The sequence below is a fragment of the Bubalus kerabau genome, chromosome 8, assembly GCF_029407905.1.
Source record: "Bubalus kerabau isolate K-KA32 ecotype Philippines breed swamp buffalo chromosome 8, PCC_UOA_SB_1v2, whole genome shotgun sequence".
Classification (NCBI taxonomy): domain Eukaryota; kingdom Metazoa; phylum Chordata; class Mammalia; order Artiodactyla; family Bovidae; genus Bubalus; species Bubalus kerabau.
In genome coordinates, this window is record NC_073631.1 from 82,252,838 (window position 1) to 82,276,350 (window position 23,513).

The following is a 23,513-nucleotide window of genomic DNA, read 5'->3' on the forward strand; positions in this document are numbered from 1 at the left end:
ATGGAGCTCAACGTTTTGGTTGACCACACTTAACGCATGCAGATGCTTCAACTCAAATCAGAACAAGATGTAATCTTACAGAGAAAGAATCCTTATAATATCACATTACCTCCCCCTGAAAATTCCCCCAAGCATGTACAAAATCCAGAAGACCTAAAGGAAAGTACTGAAGAAAGCCTCTACTGAGAAGCAAACTGCATTTGCTTTCCTTGTATCATATTATACATACATATTACAATTATGTCAGCGATTAAGAGCATTGTCATGCCGCATTATGAACTGTTTTTATGTTTAGGATTAAATAACTCTCCCCCACACCCCTGCAGATTCCTTTTATGTCCTCAGGGCAAATCCTTTCTCTTGGGTCAGGAATGTAATAAGGTAGGTTTTCCTCTCTCTGGGATATTGTGTCTGTCTCACTGTGTTTAAATTGATGCAGAAAGCTCTTCAGAGCAAAATACAGTATTTTCTTTGTATATGAGCCAGCAGTTGACTAACCCATGGGGAATTCTCTGTGTTGAGCATTTTAAAGGTACAGGTTGGGAATGTTTGAATTGCTGATATTCAGTGAAAACCACTGGGAAGGTGGATTGGCCCTGAGTCTGGGAAGAGACGAGGGCTTCCCTGGTGGCTCAGTGATAAAGAATCTACCTGCCAATGCAGGAGACATAGCAGACGTGGGTTTGATCCCTGTGTTGGGCAGGAGGAAATGGCAACCCACTCCAGTATTCTCGCCTGGAGAATCCCATGGACAGAGGAGCAAGTGACTGAGCACAAAAGCACCAGGACAAGATGCCTTCTCTCTCAGGCAATCTTGGGGGGCGGGGCGGGAGGGGAATCATTATTCTAATAACCAATAAAATTTAAGTGATAATTTAGGAAAATTACCTGGCTCACTTGAATAATAATAGTTCAAGATGGAAATAAAGATGAATTACAGTTAGCATAAACGTATATACATGTAATTTAAAGGCATTTAGCTACCAAAAATGATTTTCCTAAAAATAGCCATTTTTCTTCTATCAGACATATGAACTGTTAACACATACTTCCTGGGAATTGAACCACAGACCTGGGATCCAAAAACAGTAAACATAGCATTTGAAATAAAGAGAAATTGCTCTTGGATTTGATACCTCTGGCAACCTCTGATAGTTGCCAGAGGTCAAGGCCATTTCCAACCAAGGATAACTTATTTAACCCTTGTAATACTAGTTATTGGTTTTGATAGTACCCTGGACTCTAGGATCTTGGAATGGTCTTGCAGACTATAAGCAGTGTACACTCTGTGCTGTGTGTGTGTTTCTCTGTCTGTCTGTCTGCAGGGACGCATGTTTTCTTCTTTCCTTCTTTTGCTTCTTTAGGGATGCAGGTCACCCTTGATTGTCACTCTACTTTCTGTAGCATTTCATTAAAAAAAAACAAACCAACTCTGAGAAATGCCCCCTTCTGATGAGCTTTAGGCTGTTTCTTTCTGACACACAATCCAACTCTCTCAGTCATGAATTTGCCATTTTTTTTCTAAGTTCCATTTATATGTAGGTGGAAAGTTTTGCCGTTGGATTCTGTTCTTATTCCCTATGCCAAGAATTCATGGCACACTGTTCGGTTAGTTTCTGAACTCCTCTAAGTATCAGGAAAAGCTTCCTGTGGGAGATAAAGACTGATGAGAAATAAGCCAAGTGGAGAAACACTGGACAAGCAGGCCAGGCATGAGCACTGTGTGAACTAAAGTGCTGTGCATGCAGCCTTCACAGGCCAGTTCCAGGGAAACAGATGAGATAAAAGAGAAAGAGAGAATGGCCCTGATGCTGGCGCCACCCGCTATGGCCCTGTAATTCAGCTTCTCTGCACCAGTGCTGGATTGAATACTGGAGACAGAGTTTTGAGCAAGGTAGAAAAGAACAGCTTTATTGCTTTGCCAGGCAAAGGGGGACATCATGGGCTTGTGCCCTCAGAAACTGTATGTCCCCAACCCCGGGTTATCTGCTGAGGAGTGTTATAACAATGGTTCAAAGGCAGGGTTGTGGATAAGGATCAGGGTGTGTGCAAGGCCTGCACTGCTTTAATATGGCCTCGGGGAGTATCCTGGAGGCTGAAGCCTATTCCATACAAACCAGAAATGGGGAACACAGAAAGCTTTCTATGCTCAGAAGCCCCACAGGGTCTTGCTTGGATTCATACTTACATCTAGATGAAGATGGTCTGGGACCAGGGTGACCACCTGGACTCCTTAAAATGTATTTATACTTGTGGATGAGTTACCTGAAAAATGAAATGCACAGAAATCATTCTGCAGACAATCTAGAAAAGATCACAAACATATAGTAGACGGTTACTTTAAATAACCAGGTGACAAAATTTGGGCCGAACATTGAGTTTCCATTAGCTGCAGTCTCTGGTTTTTTGGGCAAGTGTGTCCCCTATTTTTCCCCTATAGAGTGTTAACATTTATAAATTTTTAGCTGGGTTCTGTGCTGTTAAAATCACACTGAATTAGTAATATGCAATGTGGAGACAATTAAGCAAGCCACCTATATGTTGGAGACATGCATATGCTTGAAAGGTCAAATGAAAACTTTTTAGGAGTTGTGTGATTACTCAATATACACTGGCCATATTTTCCTAGGAAAATGTGCTTATAAAAATATGCTTTATAGAATCATGCCCCCAAATTAAAAACATATTTTAGGAATAATTTAACACTTCTTGAGAAATGAAATTCTTACTTTGGTGGAGAGGTAAAAGGCAAAGTGGAAAAATTTGCAAAAATGGCTGATATTCAAGAAAAGTCATCCTCCCCCAGGGGTGATTTCACCATCTGAAAAATCAGTGTGAGGCGGGCTGGCTTCTGAGTTCTCTTTTGGAAAGAGATCACTTTGCACACACACATAGGCTTAATTTTTAAATTTTTTTTTTAAAGTTGCCCGGTTGAAGCCTGCATCTCAGTGTAAAGCACATTCTTCATTTATTTGTTCAATTGAAACACTATAGGAGCAAACTGAACTTCCTTGTTTCTGTCTCTTCAAGCACTTTAGTTATGGTAGGGGGCAAAATTTCCATTTCATTAATGAGGTTTCCACAAGCAGATTAAGAGGAAATATGCCCTTCACTCTCCTGTTACTTAACAGCATTGCATTAGAAAGAAATCTCAGTATAAACCATCCACAAAAACAATAGCCAGGGGGCAAAATTCCAGTGAGACAGAGTGTAGCTTAATCAGAAGGGTAACTTGGCCTTTTTCTCTCTCCTTCATGAGAAGCTTTATTGAATTATTTCAAGAGAAACCTAGGGGAAAACATAAGATTATTTGCTTTCTACAAATAGTGGAATATAGCATTGAAAGTTAGGATTACCACTTAACTGTTAGAGCTTTTACCCCAAAGTTACATCAACATTGTCATGGTGGGCAAAAATAAAGCTTAGAATTCCTTTTCTTTAATAATGAATAGGAACCAACTAAGATAACTTTGAATTATGCCATTACTAGCTCTAGATCTTAATTTACAATAAAAGTATGAAAGGGGGTCTACTTGGTGGACCCTTAAGGCATATGAGATGCTGAGGTTTATCCGATTGTTTCGAGTAGAGGAATCACAGGATATTGCTTCTGTTTCCTGTGGTTTCTGGTTCTTAAAACATAACCCTAGGGGGGCAGATTGGGATTATATTGACGCCTGGAAACATAGCAGTTCTAAACATGGTATTTCCAATGATGCATTCCTCCAAGAAATGTTAATTGAATATTTACTCTATGCTGGGCACAGTTCCAGGCACTTGGGACACACCATTGAACAAAATCAGTAGATATATCCATCTGTGTGGAATGGACATTCTCATGGGGAGGCAGGCAATAAATCATGAACAGTCTCTGTATGTAAATTATAGTATGTTAGCAATGATAAGGAGGGTAGTGGATAGAGCAGCAGGGGAGGGGGAGGGGTGGAAAGTTCAAGGTGGGTGTAGGGAGGTTGCACTATAAATGGGATGATGAGTCTCATCAGGGAAGCAACACTCCAAGAAGGACTTGAAGGAGGTAAAATTATCTTGACTTAGGGCTCCATCCTAGATGTAACCCAGGTGTCTCCAGCTGCAGGTCCAAGCTGTCCAGCCTCTTAAGTGGTATTTGCCTTTAAAGCATTGGCTCTGCACTTCTGTCCACATTCTGTCTGCCCCCACCCCCTGCTGCATAGTCTAGGTGGTCTTGGATTCCATCTCCTGTCTTGCTGAGCACTCAGCCCCCACTGAGGCTCCATTTCCGGCACTCTGTCCTTGGGATGGCAAGATGAGGGTGGTCTTCTCTCCTCCAGCTGTGCACAGCTCCTTGATGAACACTGTTACACAGAACTGAATTTTACAGATAGCTTTGGGGAAAACAAAAAGTGTTCAAAACAGCAAACAGCTTAAAAATCAAATATTATTGACTTCTGTCCAACATTCCTCAGCCCCCTCCAGCCTGGGAATGACAAATGAGCCGGTTTCCCTTCTTAAGTTTATGTTCTCTAACCATGGGTTGGAAAGATCCCCTGGAGAAGGAAATGGCAACCCACTCCAGTATTCTTGCCTGGAGAATCCCATGGACAGAGGAGCCTGGTGGGCTGCAGTCCATAGAGGAGCAAAGAGTTGAACATGACTTAGAGACTAAACCATGACCGTGTGTTCCTAGACATTTTCTCTCTTTCTTATCTCATCCATCCAGACTTACTGGAACTGGGAAGCTGCCTCTGGAAGAAAATGTACCTTTTGTTGCTTTAACTTCTTCTGTCTTCATCTGCCCAGGAGTTCTCCAAATCCACTCAACACAGTTGGTGTTTCCCAGTCCCTGCCCTGTTGTTCTGTGTCCTTTGTTCTCTCCTTTACTTCTTTTTTTATTTCCCTGACTCTTAAACACTGGTCTCTGTCCTTCCCATTTGCTGTCCTTCTTCATCTTGTGTACAGTCTCCATAGGTCAGTGATTTTCAAACTGAGCTTTACGAAATCCTCAAAATTCTGTGTATATTGGGGTCACCAAACACAATATGGGGTAGGGAAGGGAGCTGCTCTCTTTCTTCAGCCACAGTCTTTGTTTCTTGAATCTTTGTGTTTAGATTTGTCTTCTTTGTTGGAGATGTCCTGGAGGTGATCTTTGGTGGCCCAGTCTGTAGAGGCTTGAAGCAGGGTTTCTTGGGTTCCTGGCCAGAGGTTGAGGCTGGATCATGTTAGTGAGAGCACTGAACTCAAGCCGCTAGACCAGTGGCCAGTGACAAGGCCCAGACCCTTCAGCTTTGCACAGAAGTCCCACAGAGGTGGAGAGTAGGGAGACAAGTGTTTACTAGGAGGAAAAAGAGTACGGTATGTGTGGATAGACACACAGGTAGACTCAGAAAGAGAGAGTCGCACCCCTGTGGTAGTTTGAATTACTTTTATGGGGCATTTCTTCTGGTTTCCTTTGGCCAAGCATTTTGATTTGCCTAGTTCTGAGTCTGTATTTGGTATATCTCAGGATCCTCCCATGCGTGCATGCGCATCTCTCAGCCAAGACAGATTCCACTGAAGGGGTCTATGGGTAGCTTAGCATCACTCCCCTTTTGACCTCCAAGGAGCTTTCTTGTCAGGAAAGTTTCCTTGACTGCAAGGTGAGAAATATGTGGACTCATCTCTTACTTGGATAGGGCCCAACCTCCCCTCTTGATTGTCCTGCTATTGATAGAGTTTCTGTCCACAGGGAACAAACTCCAACTGCTCACCCTGGGGGGGCCCATCTACCTCCTGCCTCAGAAACACCTCCAATATGTTATCAAACAGAAGCAGACTGTCTTCCAAATCTCTTTGACCTCCCATGCCATTTATTGTCTCAGAATCTTTCAAGTTAGAAACACAGTATGTGTGTGTGTGTGTGTGTGTGTGTGTCAGTCGCTCAGTTGTATCCAACTCATTGTGACCCCATGGACTGTAGCCCACCAGGCTCCTCCGTCCATGGAATTCTCCAGGCAAGAATACTAAAGTGGGTAGTCATTCCCTTCTCCAGGGGATCTTTCCAAATCATGGATCGAACCTGAGTCTCCTGCACTGGCATGCGGATTCTTTACTGTCTGAGTCACCAGGGAAGTGCAGAAACTTTGGTATCACTTATTATTACCTCTCTCTATTTCACCCTGAACACATTATTCCAAGGGTCTCTCAAATGGAGCCCCTTCCAGCCATCTTCACGGCCTCTGCCCTTAGTTCAGAACCACACCTCTCTCTTGGATAATTATAGCAGCTCCCTGAATGGGCTTGGGCGTCCCAGGTGGTGCTAGTGGTAAAGAACTGCCTGCCAGTGCAACTGACCCAGGTTTGATCCCTGGGTCTGGAAGATCCCCTGGAGGAGAGCATGGCAACCTACTCCAGTACTCTTGCCTGGAGAATCCCATGGGCAGAGGAGCCTGGTGGGCTACTGTCCATAGGGTCACAGAGTTGAGTTGGACATGACTGAATCAACCTAGTATGCATAAAAGCACAAATGGGCTCACTGTCCAGTTCCTCTGGTATGCCTGCTAGAGTTACCTTTTATAAACAAAAGTCTGATCACTGCCCTGCTTAAACTTTCTTTTGGTTGCCTGGGGTCTGCCGCCTTAGGCCATTCACCCCCCTCATGGAGGGTAGCAGGTACATAAATTGCGTTGATTGAAAAACGGTAAATTGTTCTACATGTTGAAAAGCTTACAAAAAGCAGAGAGGTCTAGAGGCCTTCTTCCCATTTTATTTTGGTAAGACAAAACTGGAAAAGCTTGGGGCAAACGGGCCTGCCAGTTGTCTATAATACTGAGACTCGTGCATTCTTCTGGGTGGCTTACTTAATTGCAAAGGTGTCTGTGATGTGAAAGCTAATTTTTAAACAGTATTCCTTTCTGCATTGTTCTGACAGCCAGTCTTGGCTAAGATCCAGTGGACGTTTCTTATTCAGTCTTGGCTCTTCAGTGTCTAGCTCAGTAACCGTCATATCATAAGTAAGCATTGAGTTAATAGTGAATGAATGAGTCAGCCCAGCGGGACTGTGGGCAGATTTCCAAATGGATAATTTTGCCTGCTTGCCTGCTTCCTTCCTTTCTTCCAATAGCTCTTGAGATTTGCCTGTGTTTCTGCCATCAGCAGTCACAACCACCTTCTTGGCACATACATGCTAACTGAATCTTCTGACTGTGAGAAACTCTCCTGGCACTTTTCATGCAAGAGGACAGTTTCTTTGCAAGGTGATGGGCAGAAGACCTTTAGGGTGGGTCATGGTCAGGGATGTGTCTTGGGATGGACTGGCCTCAGAATAACTTTTCTACCCATATTTTCAAAGGATGTCATTGAAAAAAAAAAAGATACTTGACTCTTCTCCAAATACTAAAAATAGATTTGAAATCCAAATATTTCTAAAATGTTTATTTGTTTATTGGCCTGTGTTGGATGCTAGTTACAGTATGTGGCATCTTCACTGTGGCTCGTGGGCTTCTCTAGTTGCTGTGTGTGCAGGCTTAGCTGCTCCTTGCACGTGGGGAATCTTAATTCCCTGACCGGGGATCAGACTCATGTCTCCTGCATTGCAAGGATTCTTAACCATTGGAACAGCAGAGGAGTCCTCAAATACATTTTATTGTATTTGTTTCTACTTTCACAAAAATTCTAGCTATTAAAATTAGGAGATTGAAATGAAAATGCCAGTTCAAGGGCTGAGTGCCAAAATGTTCAGAATCAGACTTGAATGGAGGGAACATGGCAGCTTTTATAAGAGCAGTGAATGAGAAACCAACCTTTCAAAGTCAAGTCACACCTTTAATTCACTTTTATTTATTTTTCCTTGAATTTTGAATTTTCTCACAATCATACTGTCTGCTAAGGCTCTTTACAAAGAACAATAACTGGATGTTCAGGTTTGGTGGACTGCTATGACCATAAAGCTACACTCAATATTTTTTATCACCTAGAAGTGAAAAGAATCTGAAAAATTATATATATATACATATATATGTATATATAACTGGATCATCCTGCTATATACCTGAAAGTAACACAACATTGTAAATCAATAAAAATTAATTTTGAATTTTATCCTTCAATAAAAAAATAAAAGAAATTCATTAGAAAAAAATTAAGTCATTAAAGACTAATATTTTGTATGCCCCTAGATACTGGAATTCTTAATATTTTATATCACAAAAAGAAAAAGTTTGTATCTACCTTCATATTCAGAAAGACTTTAAAAAAACGAGTCTTGCTTATTCTTCTTAGAACTAGTCACAGTATATATGTGTGTGTGTGCACGCACAAGTGTGTGTGTGTGAACACATTAAACATCTCAAATTAAAAGTGTAAGGTGTGCTGTTACAATTGTATGATTGTACCCATATAACCCGCCTTTCAAAGTTTGATAACAGAAGAAGTATTTTGACAGTACTTTGCAGAGTGTAACTACTCTACAAATACTAGTTGGATTCTTCTTGCACAGAGAAACCACACATGAACCCTCTTCTCTTCAGGGCAGAAATCTTAGCCCACAAGGTGGGAGGATTTTAATGCTCTGGAGCACAATTTGGCTTCTGAAGTCTTTTGTGTGTGTGATGGTAAATGCCGTTGTCATGGATGGTCGTGCTTTCCAGATATGCTGGACTCTTAGAAATGACCCATCCATGTGAGTGCCTGATTCACTTGGTCCTCAGGAAAGGTTGCATCTTACGGGTTGCATCCTGGCCATTCTTCTCAGCCTAGGAGCGGGTGAGGAACAGAAGGGAAGCCTTTTGCTACTTCTCCTTTGGAACTAGACCTTTGGTCAGAAGACTTGATGCTTACCGTGTTTGATGAATTTGTTAAGTGCAAAGAAATGAAGTAGAAGACGCTTTTTGGGAGACAGACTTTCCAAATTATTTCATTCTGTGACACATAGTTAAAAAGGTCTTGTGTACATCCTAAGTCGCTTAAGTTGTGTCCAATTCTTTGTGACCGTATGGTCACAAAGACTGCCAGTCTTCTCTGTCCATGGGATTCTCCGAGCAAGGATACTGGAGTCGGTTCCAGGGGATCTTCCTGACCCAGGGATCAAACCACATCTCTTACGTCTCCTGCATTGGCAGGCGGGTGATGTAAAGGCAGGTGGCACTTTACCACTAGTGCCACCTGGGAAGCCAAAATGGTCTTGCCTGACTGGATTTATTACTAGTAGAATTCTTATTCTTCTTGTTGTTAGTCACTAAGTTGTCTCTGACTCTTTGCCACCCTGTGAACTGTAGCCCCCCAGGCTCCTCTGTCCATGGAATTTTCCAGGCAAGAATACTAGAGTGGGGTGCCATTTCCTTCTCCAGGAGATCTTCCTGACCCAGGGATCAAACCCATGTCTCATCTCCTGCATCTCCTTCGTTGCAGGTGGAGTTTTTTTTTTTACTGCTGAGCCACAAAGGAAGCCCAAGCAAAATAGACAACATTAATCAATAGTATTTACATTTTTCTTTTTAAAAATTCTTCTCAAAAACTGCAGTATCTTTAATATTAGGTCATCTTAATCATTAATACATTAATCATCTTAATCATTAATACATTAAATCATTGGCTTGGTTAAACCAGTATATATTTCTGTGTCCTGGAGTTGAACCAGTAATGCATGTACTTCTTGTGGGGGAGGGGTGTCAGCTTAGATAAATTATATCACATTTATTTCTAGTTTCTAATTCAAGGTAACAACAAAAATTAAAAAGTAGAATTCTGAATTACCTGTGCTTGAATTTTCCACAACTTTTTAGTGAATCTTAGGATAGATCATGTGTTAGAAAATAGCAGTTTTTCCAGTATACACTATTTTTGCATTAAATTCCTCAAACATACATATGAATATACAGATTCGTGTACCAAGTTTTCATTTTCTTTTGTTTATAACTCTGCACAAAATTTCATATTCTCCACCTTTGTACTCATTTTTACAACTTGAAAGATGAAGAAGGAATACTCAGAGAGGTTATATAAGTTAAGTTCCCAGGTTGTTAATGTTGGGTCCAGTGTGAAATCCACCAGGAAATATCGGGTCATAAAAGTATGTTCTACTCTGACTGAATCTGTCTGTGGATAGTGTGTGTGCGTGTGTGTGTGTGTGTGTGTGTGAATACAGGCTATGATTATGATGCAGTCTTTGTTCCTTGGGAAATCATTTGCCAGCCCCAAGCCCTAGATACAGTCCTGGAGGAAGCAGATCCAGCCTGGCTGTTCCTGGACTACTTTTCCTATCTTCCGCAACAATTTCCTGTTAGCAGAGGCCATCACCAAGTGTACTTCTGTGGTTTTCCTTTTTTTTGGAGGGGATGGTAACATCTTTCTTGGGCTGTATTCATATATCATGCTGTTCACCCGTTTCAGGAAAACAACAACTCAGTGTGTTTGGATATTCACAGAGTTGTGTCACTATCACTCCCATCAGTTTTACAGTGTTTTTATTATCCCAGAAAGAAACCTCATTTTCCGTCTTCCTCAACCATAGCCAAGCACTAACTTATAGCTTTGCCTGTTCTGGGCCTTTCAAATACATGGAATCTCACAATATTTGTCCTTTTGTGACTGACTTCTTTCCTTAACATAATATTGCCAAGGTTCGTGCTTGCTCCTAAATGTGAATGATGAAAGGAATCCCAGTCTCCGGCTTACCTTGGTGGTGGTGGGAGTGAGGGCAGTATTTTCAGTTGATATCAATTCTCTCAACTGAACACTGTGAAGCCCTTTGTCCAGACATTTACCGTTTTAAAGAATTTTGCCTTTCTTACTCCTAGAATAAAATAATTTCATTACAGATTTATAGCTAGAAACGAGATTTTAATGACTGTCAGAGAGACTTTTTCTTAACCAAGAAGCACATTTATTCTTTCTCAACCAAGAAACATATTTTAATTTTTATATCACCCTAATTTTTAATAGTCACAGATCAGAAATAGGAAAGAAAGTACTCTACTTTTAGAAAGAAAATGCAGTTTTGTACCCAAATTCTGGAGTCCTTTTGATGTTTTCTGTATCATTTTATAGTTAGATTAAAAACTGAAAGCTACATGAATATATTAGCCAGTGTGAACTGAAACAGTCATTTTGTGAGGTCTTCATGAAGATCCCTCCCACAGCAAGCAATGATAGCTTTTTAAATACTCTGCCAGGAAGATTGATGGGTGCCACCAAAACCATTTAAATTATTTTATTTATCTAAAATTAAAGTGCATATTGAGATAAAAGGCCTGTTTCAACCCCGATAGTCTCTGACTTCTGCTTTCTTCACTTCTGCCTTCTAAGGCCTTAAGGAATCCAATCACAGGGCCTACCTAATAGAATCCGTGTCACGCGATTGTAAAACTTTCCCAAATGTTACATGTGTCAAATAATACACAAATCAGAAAGGTATATGGCTCCTTTCAGGTGCAAAGTTTCAAGGAATTCTTCTAGGCAAAGCCTTTAAACCTCTCCCCCAAATCAGTTTGAAAGTAAAGTAAATTTTATTTGATTCAAAATTATTTTTCCCTTTTTCTGCTTTTCAGAAATATTTCTGGACTACGAAGTCAGGAGCCTACTCATAGATTTATAATATAAGGTCAGGAAGCCAATTGAGCTTTCTTAAAATTGTTTACTTGTTGATATCACATTCTGTGCCAAAGTAGAAGGCCTTCTTAACAGACTTCCTGAGCCAATATGGAGAAGATTCAAATTATCAAGTTCTGTTAAACATATTAATTTGCTCAGGCCTGTTTGTGAGCTGATCTAGCAGCAATGTGAATTGACTTAGAAAGTGTTAAACATTACTGGTTTGATAGTCTGAGAAGGAAAGTCTTGGTTTCATGTTTTTCCTTTTTAAAATATTATCATGGCATTCAGATAGTGGCATATTCCTGTGTGTAGATACAGAGAAATGTAGCAAAGGGATAAATCAGAAATGACACAAGAATACAGCCAACATCCCAGGTCAGCCCAATCCCTTGCAATCCCACAGTGCGGTTCCATTGTCTTGGGTATTTAAATATGAAATGCAACACTTTCTGAGCCTTTATTTTCTTTTCTATTAAAACAGGAATACTTTGTGTATGCATGTGCATACATGTGTGTGTGATTGCATATGTGTATACATGTGATCATGGACATTTGTGTGCAGAGAGAGATCATGTTTACCTGAACATTATTTTTCTAAAAACTGTAACTCTCGGTTTTCACATATACCTTGTGCTGTGAAAATCTTGGCAACTTTCCTTGTAGCAACTTTTTAAGTTAGTGAAAAAGTTCGGTGTTATTTGAGAAACATGAGATACTGCCAGAAAGACTGGTGTGTAACGTATATGCACAGGGGAGCCTGATGGAAATGGTGGTGAGGGTTGAGCCTGAAGTTTTACATTTCCTGCCTTCACTGTTTTTAGGTTGCATAACTGTAATGTTTTCATTTCAACAGTGGAAGGAATTTACCTTCTTGATGTTAGGGATGTGGCTAATTTAGAGAATGAATCACCGGCAACAGCAAGGTGTTTGTCTACTGGTTAACCTGGGCAGAGTGTGAATGGAGCTGTGCAAACCTTCCACCCACACCGCTGAGCCCTGTGGTAGCCTCTCCTCCGAGTCAGTTGGTGGGGAATTGGGCCAAAGGAGAAGGGCAGGAATGGAGACGCAGACGTGAAAAACAGACATGTGGACATGGCGGGGAGAGGGAGGGGTGGGATGAATATATATATATACTACCATGTGTAAAATAGATAACTAGTAGGACCCTGTGGAGAAGGCAATGGCACCCCACTCTAGTACTCTTGCCTGGAAAACCCCATGGACGGAGGAGCCTGGTAGGCTGCAGTCCATGAGGTCGCTGAGTTGGACACAACTGAGTGACTTCACTTTCACTTTTCACTTTCATGCATTGGAGAAGGAAATGGCAACCCACACCAGTGTTCTTGCGTGGAGAATCCCAGGGACGGGGGAGCCTGGTGGGCTGCCGTCTGTGGGGTCGCACAGAGTCGGACACGACTGAAGCGACTTAGCAGCAGCAGCAGCAGTGATATAGCAAACGGAGCTAGCTATACCAATGATGACCTAGAGGGGTAGAATGGCAGGATGGATGGGAAGGAGGCTTAAGAGGAAGGGGATATATGGACATATATATATATATATATATATGTTATATACACACACACACTTATAGTTGATCCACTTTATTGTACAGCAGAAACTAACACAACATTGTAAAGCAATTATATTCCAATTAAAAAAAAGGCAGAAGTGTCCTTCCAGAGTTCATGAACTGCTTGAATAGCAGCCTTATTTGGGGAGCAGCAAACATTTGGGATAGATGGTCGGCATGTGTGTGTTTCATCAGAAGGGTTAGGGACAGACTGAGGATGAATGGTCAGCTCTGAACTCAGACTGCAATCAGAAACAAAAGAAAGGATCCTGATGAAGTCAGTGAAGTCTATTGTGGGCATCTGTTTTGCTGCTAGTAAAAGAAAAGCTTCATTTTCCTTCCTGCACCGTTACAGCCTCCAAGGTTGATGCCAAGTGGTGGGCTTCTCAAAGAGATTCCCTTGAAAGAAGTATCATCTAGAAAAATGGTTTATAGCTTATCTTATATATGTATATGCTGCTAAGTCGCTTCAGTTGTGTCCGACTCTGTGGGACCCCATAGACGGCAGCCCACCAAGCTCCCCCATCCCTGGGATTCTCCAGGCAAGAACACTGGAGTGGGTTGCCATTTCCTTCTCCAATGCACGAAAGTGAAAAGTGAATGTGAAGTCGCTTAATCGTGCCCAGCTCTTGGCGACCTCATGGACTGCAGCCTACCAGGCTCTTCTGTCCATGGGATTTTCCAGGCAAGAGTACTGGAGTGGGGTGCCATTGCCTTCTCCGATATATGTGTATCTTAACAGAAATAGAGACACAGACATAGAGAACAAAGTATGGACACCAAGGGAAGAAGGGGAGGGTGGGATGAATTGGGAGACTGGAATTGATATATATACACTACTATATATAAAATAGATAACTAATGAGAACCTATTGTATAGCATAGGGAACTCTACTCAGTGCTCTGTGGTGACCTAAATGGAAAGGAAATCCAAAAAAAAACAGAGGGGATGTATGTCTGCATATAGCTGATTCACTTTACTGTATGGTAGAAACTAATACAACATTGTAAAGCAAGTATATCCTAAAGAAAATTTTTTAAAAAAGAAGAAAGAAATACCTTCCACTTCTCCAATAGCCAGGCCAACTGTAGTGATTCCCCCCGCACCTTCCTCTGTGCCCCCAGAGCTCCATGGGGAGTGCAAGAGACAAGAATCCCAGGTCTTGGCTCATCCTGCTAACAAACACGATCACGATGGCCAGATACCAGCTTGGTTGGTTGACTATGGGCTCCTGAGATGCTTTATTTTTTTCATCAGTCATCAGTTTCTTGAGGCAAATATTTACAATCTCACTTCATCAGGAAACTCACTGGCTGGACTCAGTCTTTCTGGGGTTGCCTGGTCCTGATGTCCTCATCCTATTTATTCAGATGGGGAGCTGTCCGGGTTGGCCCCGCTGAGAGAGTTGGCATCCAGAGCTGTAATTTACACCATCTATCTCTTTCTGGCGCTTGGGCCTCTGGCAAATTGCATGTCTTGGTGTTGGATTAGTTTGGAATTTAATCATGCATTATTTTCCCTCCAATTAAATTATTTATATATTTGATTAACGTTTTCACTGCCAGGAAGTCAAATTTTCAGTGAAACCACAAATAAACAGAGGCCCTTTGAATTTCAGGCCTGCCTCCTAGGGAATCTGCCTGTCTGTTTGAGTGTTAAGAATTCGCTGTGTATTCCTTTTCTTAGCTACATAGGATTTTGGTGAGCAAAGAAGAGGTGCTTTTTTCACTCAGTCCCAGGAACATGGTGCAGAGAGAGACATATGTCTGGCTAACTCCCTCCCCTCATGTCATCATGACCCTCACTTTTATTCCTTTTTACTGCCTTCTCTGTGCTCTGGCCCTGAGACATACCTCCTCCTAATTTTACTTCCTTAGGCTCTAGAGCCAGCCTAACCAATAATGTCAAGGGCTCTGTTAGCCCAGAAAGGAAACTTTGAAGTCATAGATTTCAGGGAGAGCAAAACAAATGGCCCACAGGCCAAATCTGGCTACTGCTTGTGTTTATACAGCCCAGGAGCCAAGAATGATTTTTACACTTTTAAATAATTGGAAAAAAGATGTAAAGACTGTCCTAGGATACTTGACAGTTTCAGCATCCATCGACAGATAGCTGAGCCCATTTATTTGCATGTTAAAATAGCAGCAGAGGTGAGCAGACTCGATAGAAACTTTTTGGCCTGCAGAGCCTAAAATACTTACTCTCTGGTTTTTTACAGAAAAAGTTTGTAAACATCCAATGTAGTTCATCACCTCCATTTTACAAATGGGAAAAATTAAGGCCCGGATAGGTGAATTGTCCAAAAGTACACAGCTCATTCGAACTTGGTCTGGGGGCATCTTCCAGTGCACCACCTCACCCACCCACCCCCCGGCCCCATTCCCATGCTCCTGTGGTATGAGCTCTGTCCGAACATGAGCCCTACATGAGTGCCTGCAGAGGCCAAAGTGGTTTTTTTAGCAGAGTAAATATTTAGGACACTTGGACACATAAAGTCTATGATTTCTTGGAATTTTAAGTTTCACCTGAAATCTAGCTTCAGGAAGTGTTTTAAGCTCAAAGATGCAAAATGACATATACACAGGAACCTAGTGTATAGCACAGGGAACTCTGCTCAATATTCCGTAATAACCTAAATAGAAAAAGATTTGAAAAAGAACAGATACATGTATATGTATCACTGAATCACTTTGCTGTACACCTGAAACTAACACAATATTGTTAATCAATCCAATATCAAATAAAAATTAAAACGTAAATAAATAACCTAAATAACAGAAAGATTTCTGTGTTTCTTTGAAGTAATTGATTATGTCCTGTGCTCAGTATTTGAACCCTTAAAGACAAACAAGACTGACCTGGTCTCTGCCAACTGAGGTCAGAGAATCTCATTCCAAGAACAGTAACTTGTGGTCTCAATCCAGGTTGGCACTCAAGCAGTTTCAGAAAAACACAAAAGCATGTTAGATAGGACTTAGGTCTACTCTATGGGGCAGAAAGGGAAAATTCCCAATATGCTAACCTTTTTGAAACTGAGGTTGCTTCCACGGTCCCAAGGAACTTCTCCTCTGTTCCTCTCCAGATGAGAGAAGGCCGGGTATTGTGGTTACTGATGGGCACTGGATTCCCACCACTGGGATTTTTCAGACATTGCCCAGAGGTCAAGGCTGATGCAACTTGGCCAGGCATTAATCTGAGATGGTTTGCATTTTCCAGGCACTGCTCTCATCAGCCCATTGTCAGCACCCCCATCCCAGCTCAATGGCAGATCCCTCGACTCCCTGGTTAGCAGCTTCTACACTTTTGGTTACTAAAGTCTCATCCAGTTTAAACTTACAGCCTCCTGTCCAATCACAGCCTTCTTCCCCTACACCGGCCAGGCTCCCAGCTCAAGGAGGCTGGCAGGCTCTTTGTTTTTCTCCCACCTCACCCACCTGAAGGAAGGCACCTCTTTCCTCTCCACCCAGAGTCTGGCTCCTCCAGCCTGATGGGGAGGACAGGAGGCTTTACTAGCTTCAGGTGGCACCTCCCCTGTTGGTCATCTCAGGCGCCCTGGTGGGTGCACATGAGTTCCATGCAGAGGTCTCTCTCACAGTCTCCCTGCTGGACACCTGACCCAGAGTGCTGCATTTTAGGTGGGCCCCGCTTGGCCACCTCACAGGTCTCCACTGGGCCCCTGGAAGCTCCTGCCTCCTACTACACCCAGCAGTGGCAGTGCTGGGCTGCTCCCATGTCTGCCTGGCACATCCACTCCTACCTACATGCTCCTCTCACGGTTCCTCGATGGCACTAAGATCTGACCTTCTCTGGGGGCTTCCATCCATCTTTTTCTCCACCCCTATCCTCATCTGCATGCCCACCAGGTCTCCACTCATCCTTCAGTCCCACTTTAAATGCCTCTCACTGGAAAGCTGACCCTGGTCTTTGGTGCTCCCCACAGATTTGGGGCCCTCTGTTAATTGTTTTTCTAAAGCCCTCTTATTTCCCTTCCTAACACTGATCATAACTATAATTGTACAGTCATTTAAGCCATTATCCATGTCCCTCCAGCAGACTGTAATTTCCTCAGGAAAAGACTCAGGTCTGTCTGAGTCTACAGCACAGGACCTGATGTGCAGCAGTACTCAGTACATACATGTCAATATGTGGGGACAGATGAAATGTGGTGATCACTGAGTATTTCTTTTATTCCCTCTGGCAAGATGGGGTTCACATTTGGATATCAGTCCAATCATTCAAGTTCTTTTGAATTCTCGATACTATATTATTTTAAAGTAATACAGCATCTACATTAAAATCTTACTGTATGGATACTGGGTAAAATGCAGTTGAAGTAAGTCAGGCAAAAGCATCAAATATAAATTCTTGGCTCCAGAGAAAGTTCAGTGTCTGACCTAAGCCAATCAAACCAATAGATATTTATGGAGGACTTGCCAAGTACCAGGGCCACCTCTCAGTGGCTGAGAATACAAAACCAAAAGATGTGGGTCCTGACTTAAGGAGTTAACTAAACCTAAACTCTCAGGTCATATTCCAATTTTAACTTTCCTTATCTTTTCCCTCCCTCCTTTCTTTCTTCCCTTCCTCTCATCCTTCCTTCTTTTTCTTTCATGCCTTCATCCAAGGAGCTTAATGTCTAATAATGTGGAAAATAGCTGAGCCAAGAGCAATCTTTATGGAGGGGACTTGTGTGACCATTAATTGTTTTCCCTAGAAAGGAGACCTCGTATAACACCTCCGTATCATGTGGGCTTAATGACTGGGCTTCTGTACATATCTGGGACAGTCTTGGGCAATGTGAAAGGATCACAGACATGTTCTTGAAGCGTACATTTAAAGATGGCATATTGTCCCCTGGCTGACAGATCTGTTCTCTTCATCCATGTATGTGCCCCTGTATCACTTTAAAAAATATATATTATTGTAGTATAGTTGCTTTACAATGTTGTGTTAGTCTCTTCTGTACAGCAAAATGAATCAGCTATGAGTATGCTTGCGTGCTAAGTTTCTTTAGTCATTTCCAACTCAGTGAAAGCCTATGGACTATAGCCTGCCAGGCTTCTCTGTCCATGAGATTCTCCAGGCAAGAATACTGGAGTGGGTTGCCATGCCCTTCTCTAGCGGATCTTCCCAACACAGAGATCGAACCTGAGTCTCTTATGTCTCCTGCAATGGTAGGTGGGTTCTTTACCACTGGTGCCACCTAGGAAGCCACGTTAAGTATGGCAAAACCAATACAAAAGTAAAATAAATAAATTAATTAATGAAAAAAAAGAAAGAAATTGAAAAGAAAATGAAAGTTACTCAGTCATGTCTGGCTTTTTGCGACCCTGTGGACGATATACAGTTCATGGAATTCTCCAGGCCAGAATACTGGAGTGAGTAGCCGTTCCCTTCTCCAGGGAATCTTCCCCACCCAGGGATCAAACCCAGGTCTCCCGCATTGCAGGCAGATTCTTTATCAGCTGAGCCACCAGGGAAGTCCTAAAGCTCAACATTCAGAAAACGAAGATCATGGCATCCGGTCCCACCGCTTCATGGGAAATAGATGGGGAAACAGTGGAAACAGTGTCAGACTTTATTTTTCTGGGCTCCAAAATCACTACAGATGGTGACTGAAGCCATGAAATTAAAAGACGCTTACTCCTTGGAAGGAAAGTTATGACCAACCTAGATAGCATATTCAAAAGCAGAGACATTACTTTGCCAACAAAGGTTCGTCTAGTCAAGGCTATGGTTTTTCCTGTGGTCATGTATGGATGTGAGAGTTGGACTGTGAAGAAGGCTGAGCACCGAAGAATTGATGCTTTTGAACTGTGGTGTTGGAGAAGACTCTTAAGAGTCCCTTGGACTGCAAGGAGATCCAACCAGTCCATTCTGAAGGAGATCAGCCCTGGGATTTCTTTGGAAGGAATGATGCTAAAGCTGAAACTCCAGTACTTTGTCCACCTCATGCGAAGAGTTGACTCGTTGGAAAAGACTCTGATGCTCGGAGGGATTGGGGGCAGGAGGAGAAGGGGACGACAGAGGATGAGATGGCTGGATGGCATCACTGACTCGATGGATGTGAGTCTGAGTGAACTCCGGGAGTTGGTGATGGACACGGAGGCCTGGAGTGCTGCAATTCATGGGGTCACAAAGAGTCGGACACGACTGAGCAACTGATCTGGTCTGATCTGATACGTATATGTATACGTATATATATACATCCCCTCTTTTTTGGATTCCCTTCTCATTTAGGTCACCACAGAGCACTGAGTAGAGTTCCCTGTGCTACACAGTTAGGCTCTCATTAGTTATCTATTTCATGTATAGTAGTGTATACATGTCAGTCCCAATCTCCCAATCCATCCCATCCCCCAATCCTTCCCATCCCCTGTCCCCCTTGGTGTCCATGTATGTGTTCTCTACGTCTGTGTCTCTAGCCTACCATACAGAGTGAAGTCAAAAAGAAAAAAACTATTGTATAATGCCACTTATGTATGGAATCTAGAAAAATGATACAGGTGAACTTGTTCCCAGCATCACTTTTAAGAAACTCTCATACTGAGGACAGTTAGCTTTTTACAGAAAACACACAACTGTCTATCAGGGGGTTGCGATGCCGTGATGAACCGGAGTGATTCTCTATGGGTTCTTCATCACGTGCAGAGCTTCTGAAAGGATCTTGGTTGTCTGCCTGCACCCTGGGCCATGTCACCTGCTCTCGCCTGTCTCTCCGGCTTTCTGAGAGCTGTTCTAGGAGAGTATACCATGATTGCTTTTCTCTGCCTTCATCCAGTTTTAAACTACAAACACAACACAACAGACTGCTTTCTTTTTTTTCCTTACAGCAGCCGGCTGCCTAGTGGAGTAACTGGGCAAGGCTGAGTGATGGAATTTTACCCCCAGGCCCCCAGAGACCACTCAGTTAGGACCCAGAACCTCATCAAGAAAGTAATTAAAAGTCCTGTCACTGCTACGTGGCCCAGGAAACCCAGGGGAGGTTTCTGTCACTACACAAATTTTTTGGTGGTGTTTCTATGTATGTGTGGGCAAGGGTTCACAAATGCCTTGAATTAAGGCAGATAAAGTATGGGGCAGCCAGAGAATAAACCGAGAGGATCAACCTAGGGCACAGATTTCCCCCATCACCCGTGACTGAACATTATCTTACTGGAGCAGACCTAAGTTTGATCCAAATTAAGAACCAGGTCTTCTGGTGTGTCTGTAGGTTGCACCTGTCTCCCAGTTGTAGGACCTTTGATGTGTGGATCCAAGGAACTCTATTAATATACAATGGGATTCTAAAACTTTGAATTGGAATTCAGAGAAATTTCAGGGACATTCAATTTCATTTTTTTTTTTTTTTTTTTAATTTTATTTTATTTTTAAACTTTACATAACTGTATTAGATTTGCCAAATATCAAAATTTCATTTTTAAAACCAAATTCACAGAATTCTACAGCTGGAAAGAACCTTAGAAACTAGGGGATTTGTTCCTTTATTTTGTGCAGAAGGATAGCACAGACCCTCAGAGACTGTTTTGTTGACGATCACCTGGCCTTCATTTTCAGTCAAGTTCATTTCTCTGTGATTCTTATCAAAAGAATGATCTCCCTAATTGGAACTAAAGTGCCATTTGAAAAAGTGCTTTGGTTTTTCCCAGTTCTTGTTATAGACGTGTGTGTGTGTGTGTGTGTGTGTGTGTGTGTGTGTGTACACGCCCTTCCTGCAGTCTTGAGCCACATCACTAGCCCAGGTGCTACCCAAGGCCTGAAGAGGGTGAGAGCTGGAGGTCCCCTCTGTGGTCACTTCACCTTGACCCCCAACTTGGCAGGTGAAAGATAGCAGAGGCCCAGAGAGGATGTGTGTGTCTCACCCCATTTCACAACTCCTGTCTTCCGTTGCCCTTGCAGTACTTTTTCCAGGATTCCAAGCTTCTTCCAAATCCTGTCACTTCTGCTAGTTAAAAAAAGTATCTCTCCACAGTTGGTAACAGCAAATTGACTTAAGAAATGTACTAACCAGAACAGAATCATCTGCCATATGGGAAAGGTACCGTGGAGCCTTTAGGACTTAAGGTTAGGGGGTTTGGGGCCCTCTGTTATGCTACCTGCAGAAAAGAGTTGTATATTTCCATTTGATTTCTCTATTTTTTTTTTTTCCCCAAAACCCAGCATATAAATAATGACCACATCCATGGAGAGAAGAAGGAGTTTGTGTGCCGGTGGCTCGACTGCTCCAGAGAACAGAAACCCTTCAAAGCCCAGTATATGCTGGTGGTACACATGCGCAGGCACACGGGGGAGAAGCCTCACAAATGCACGGTGAGTCCCGGGGTGGGGGAGGCCGGGATGTGCACCCAGAGGGCGTCTTGCACCCGTGGCTCCTTCCTCCTACTCCAAGAACCAGCACCGTGCCAGCTGATGAGTGATAAACTCCCGGGGCTGGGAGAGGGGAGAGGAGGGAAGAATTAGAGAAAGAACACGGACAGCTGAGCTCTGGGAGATATTGGAAGGAAGTGTCCTAGACCCACCCTGTCCAGCATGGTAGCCTGAAGACCACGTGCTTTGGCGACGTGACTGGCCAAGCAAGGAGCTGATTCTTTTCAATTTTATTTAATGAAACACTTGGCTAACAGCAACTGAGTCAGCCCAGCTCTGCAGAGGAGCCTGTGGGCAGGTCGTAGCAGGGACCAGCCATCTAGCACCGGGAATGACCACGGGGCCACTGGGCTTGCCCTCACACCAGGGTCTATCACACCAGAGCTGTGGAGGGCACGGGGAAAGGCCAGTTTCAACTTGAAAAACTTCAGTTGACTTTTCAAAAATATAACCTGTATGGCTTTAGAGTTTTTCCTCAGCCCTCCCCCCCAGCACCTCCCTGCCTGCCAGTCTGTCACCATGGCCCAGTACAGACCTAAGAACTGGAGGCTAAGCTTTCTTTCACTAAGGTGCCCGCCAGGCACACTCAGGACTGAGCCTTGGTACTTTACATGTTAAAGGGCCTTTACAAACAGGATCAAATTCCGTGTCTTTGTAGGGACACAAAGCCATATTAATGAACTTTGTGCTGAATCTGAAATCAGTGGGAATTCAAGGAGATCCCTGAGCAGATAATGAAACCCATTGTCCACATTGAGTGGCCTATTAAAAAAAAAAAAGTCCCAGGATTTTTACTAGCACTGAAAATGCTTTCTCTAGAATTGCCCCGAGCCCACCATCTGAATCCCAATAAAGGCAGAGTTTAGTGGACTTTTGTTCCTTGGTTTTGAAAAGCTGCCGACCCTCCAAACGTCCGTCTTTCATTCACTTGGAGCAAGTGAGAGGCAGAAGTTGTCGTTGTGTGGGGTCATCCAGATTTACCTGTCGTCTACAGTTTGAAGGTTGCACAAAGGCCTACTCGAGACTCGAAAACTTGAAAACACACTTGAGATCTCACACTGGAGAGAAACCATATGTCTGTGAGCACGAAGGATGCAACAAGGCTTTCTCTAATGCCTCCGATCGCGCCAAGCACCAGAACAGGACACATTCCAACGAGGTAAGGCTCCTCTGGGAGACGCCTGTTGGGTCCAGAGCTCAGGGGGTGGAAATAAAGACTCCTCTGGGGAGACACGAGCCTGTTCCATTGTCGTTTCCTCTGGCCACACCCAGCATGAGTGGATGTTAATGCTGCAGGTGAAGGTTTGGGGGGCCTCAGAGGAAGGGCTGAAACCCGGTCTTGGATGGGAGAGACAAGCTGAGGAAGGGGGAACAAGTTTCCTGTTGTTCAGTACTGCCACCTACTGGTCAAACAGTAGGCACATTTAACTTGGAATTCCACCCACTCGCTGTGCCTGGAATAGCCCGAATGCATTTGAAGGACGATGACCCTGTAAGCACTACGGAGAGACTGAGAAGAGAGGTGTTGACAGCTGACAGCTTACTGCTAAGACAGCCACTTTTATTTGCTTTCTCCAGGTGGTATCTTCAAATGCATTATATCAAAAAAGACTTCTGCAAAGCAACCTGACTTGGCTAAATAGGATTTCCAGACAGTCTAAATTCCAAAGGGTCTTGGAAGCTTATTCTCAGAAACCCAGAATGGTTTCTAGTCAGTTATTTAAGATAATATATTGAGTAAAGCTTCAAGGGTTTCCTGATGTGTTGTTGTTAGTTTGAGGTATTTATCCCCCACACATTTCAGAGAAGTGTAAGAATAAATGAAAATGGTTTCTAATTCACTTTGCTTACATTTTAACTCGCTTTTGCCTGCAGATCTCCAGCTTCTCCTTGAAGGTCTAGCTCAGATTCTGCCTCTGTCTGTGAAACCTTCTCTTGAATGAATTCAGAGATTAACACAAAGGCTTCCCACATCTGTGGTGGAAATAAGCTAACTAACCAGAACTTGTTCACAAGCTGTAGTTCTGT

General features: G+C 42.9%; 1 protein-coding gene across 1 annotated transcript in view; it reads left to right on the top strand.

Annotated features, from left to right (window-relative positions):
- The window catches only part of GLI3 (GLI family zinc finger 3), a 304,210-nt gene that overhangs the window by 263,592 nt on the left and 17,105 nt on the right, over positions 1 to 23,513 (top strand). Inside the window, exons 10-11 of the mRNA XM_055590741.1 lie at positions 21,279 to 21,428; positions 22,480 to 22,644. Coding sequence (XP_055446716.1) covers positions 21,279 to 21,428; positions 22,480 to 22,644 — 315 coding nt within the window. The remainder of the gene's footprint in view (positions 1 to 21,278; positions 21,429 to 22,479; positions 22,645 to 23,513) is intronic.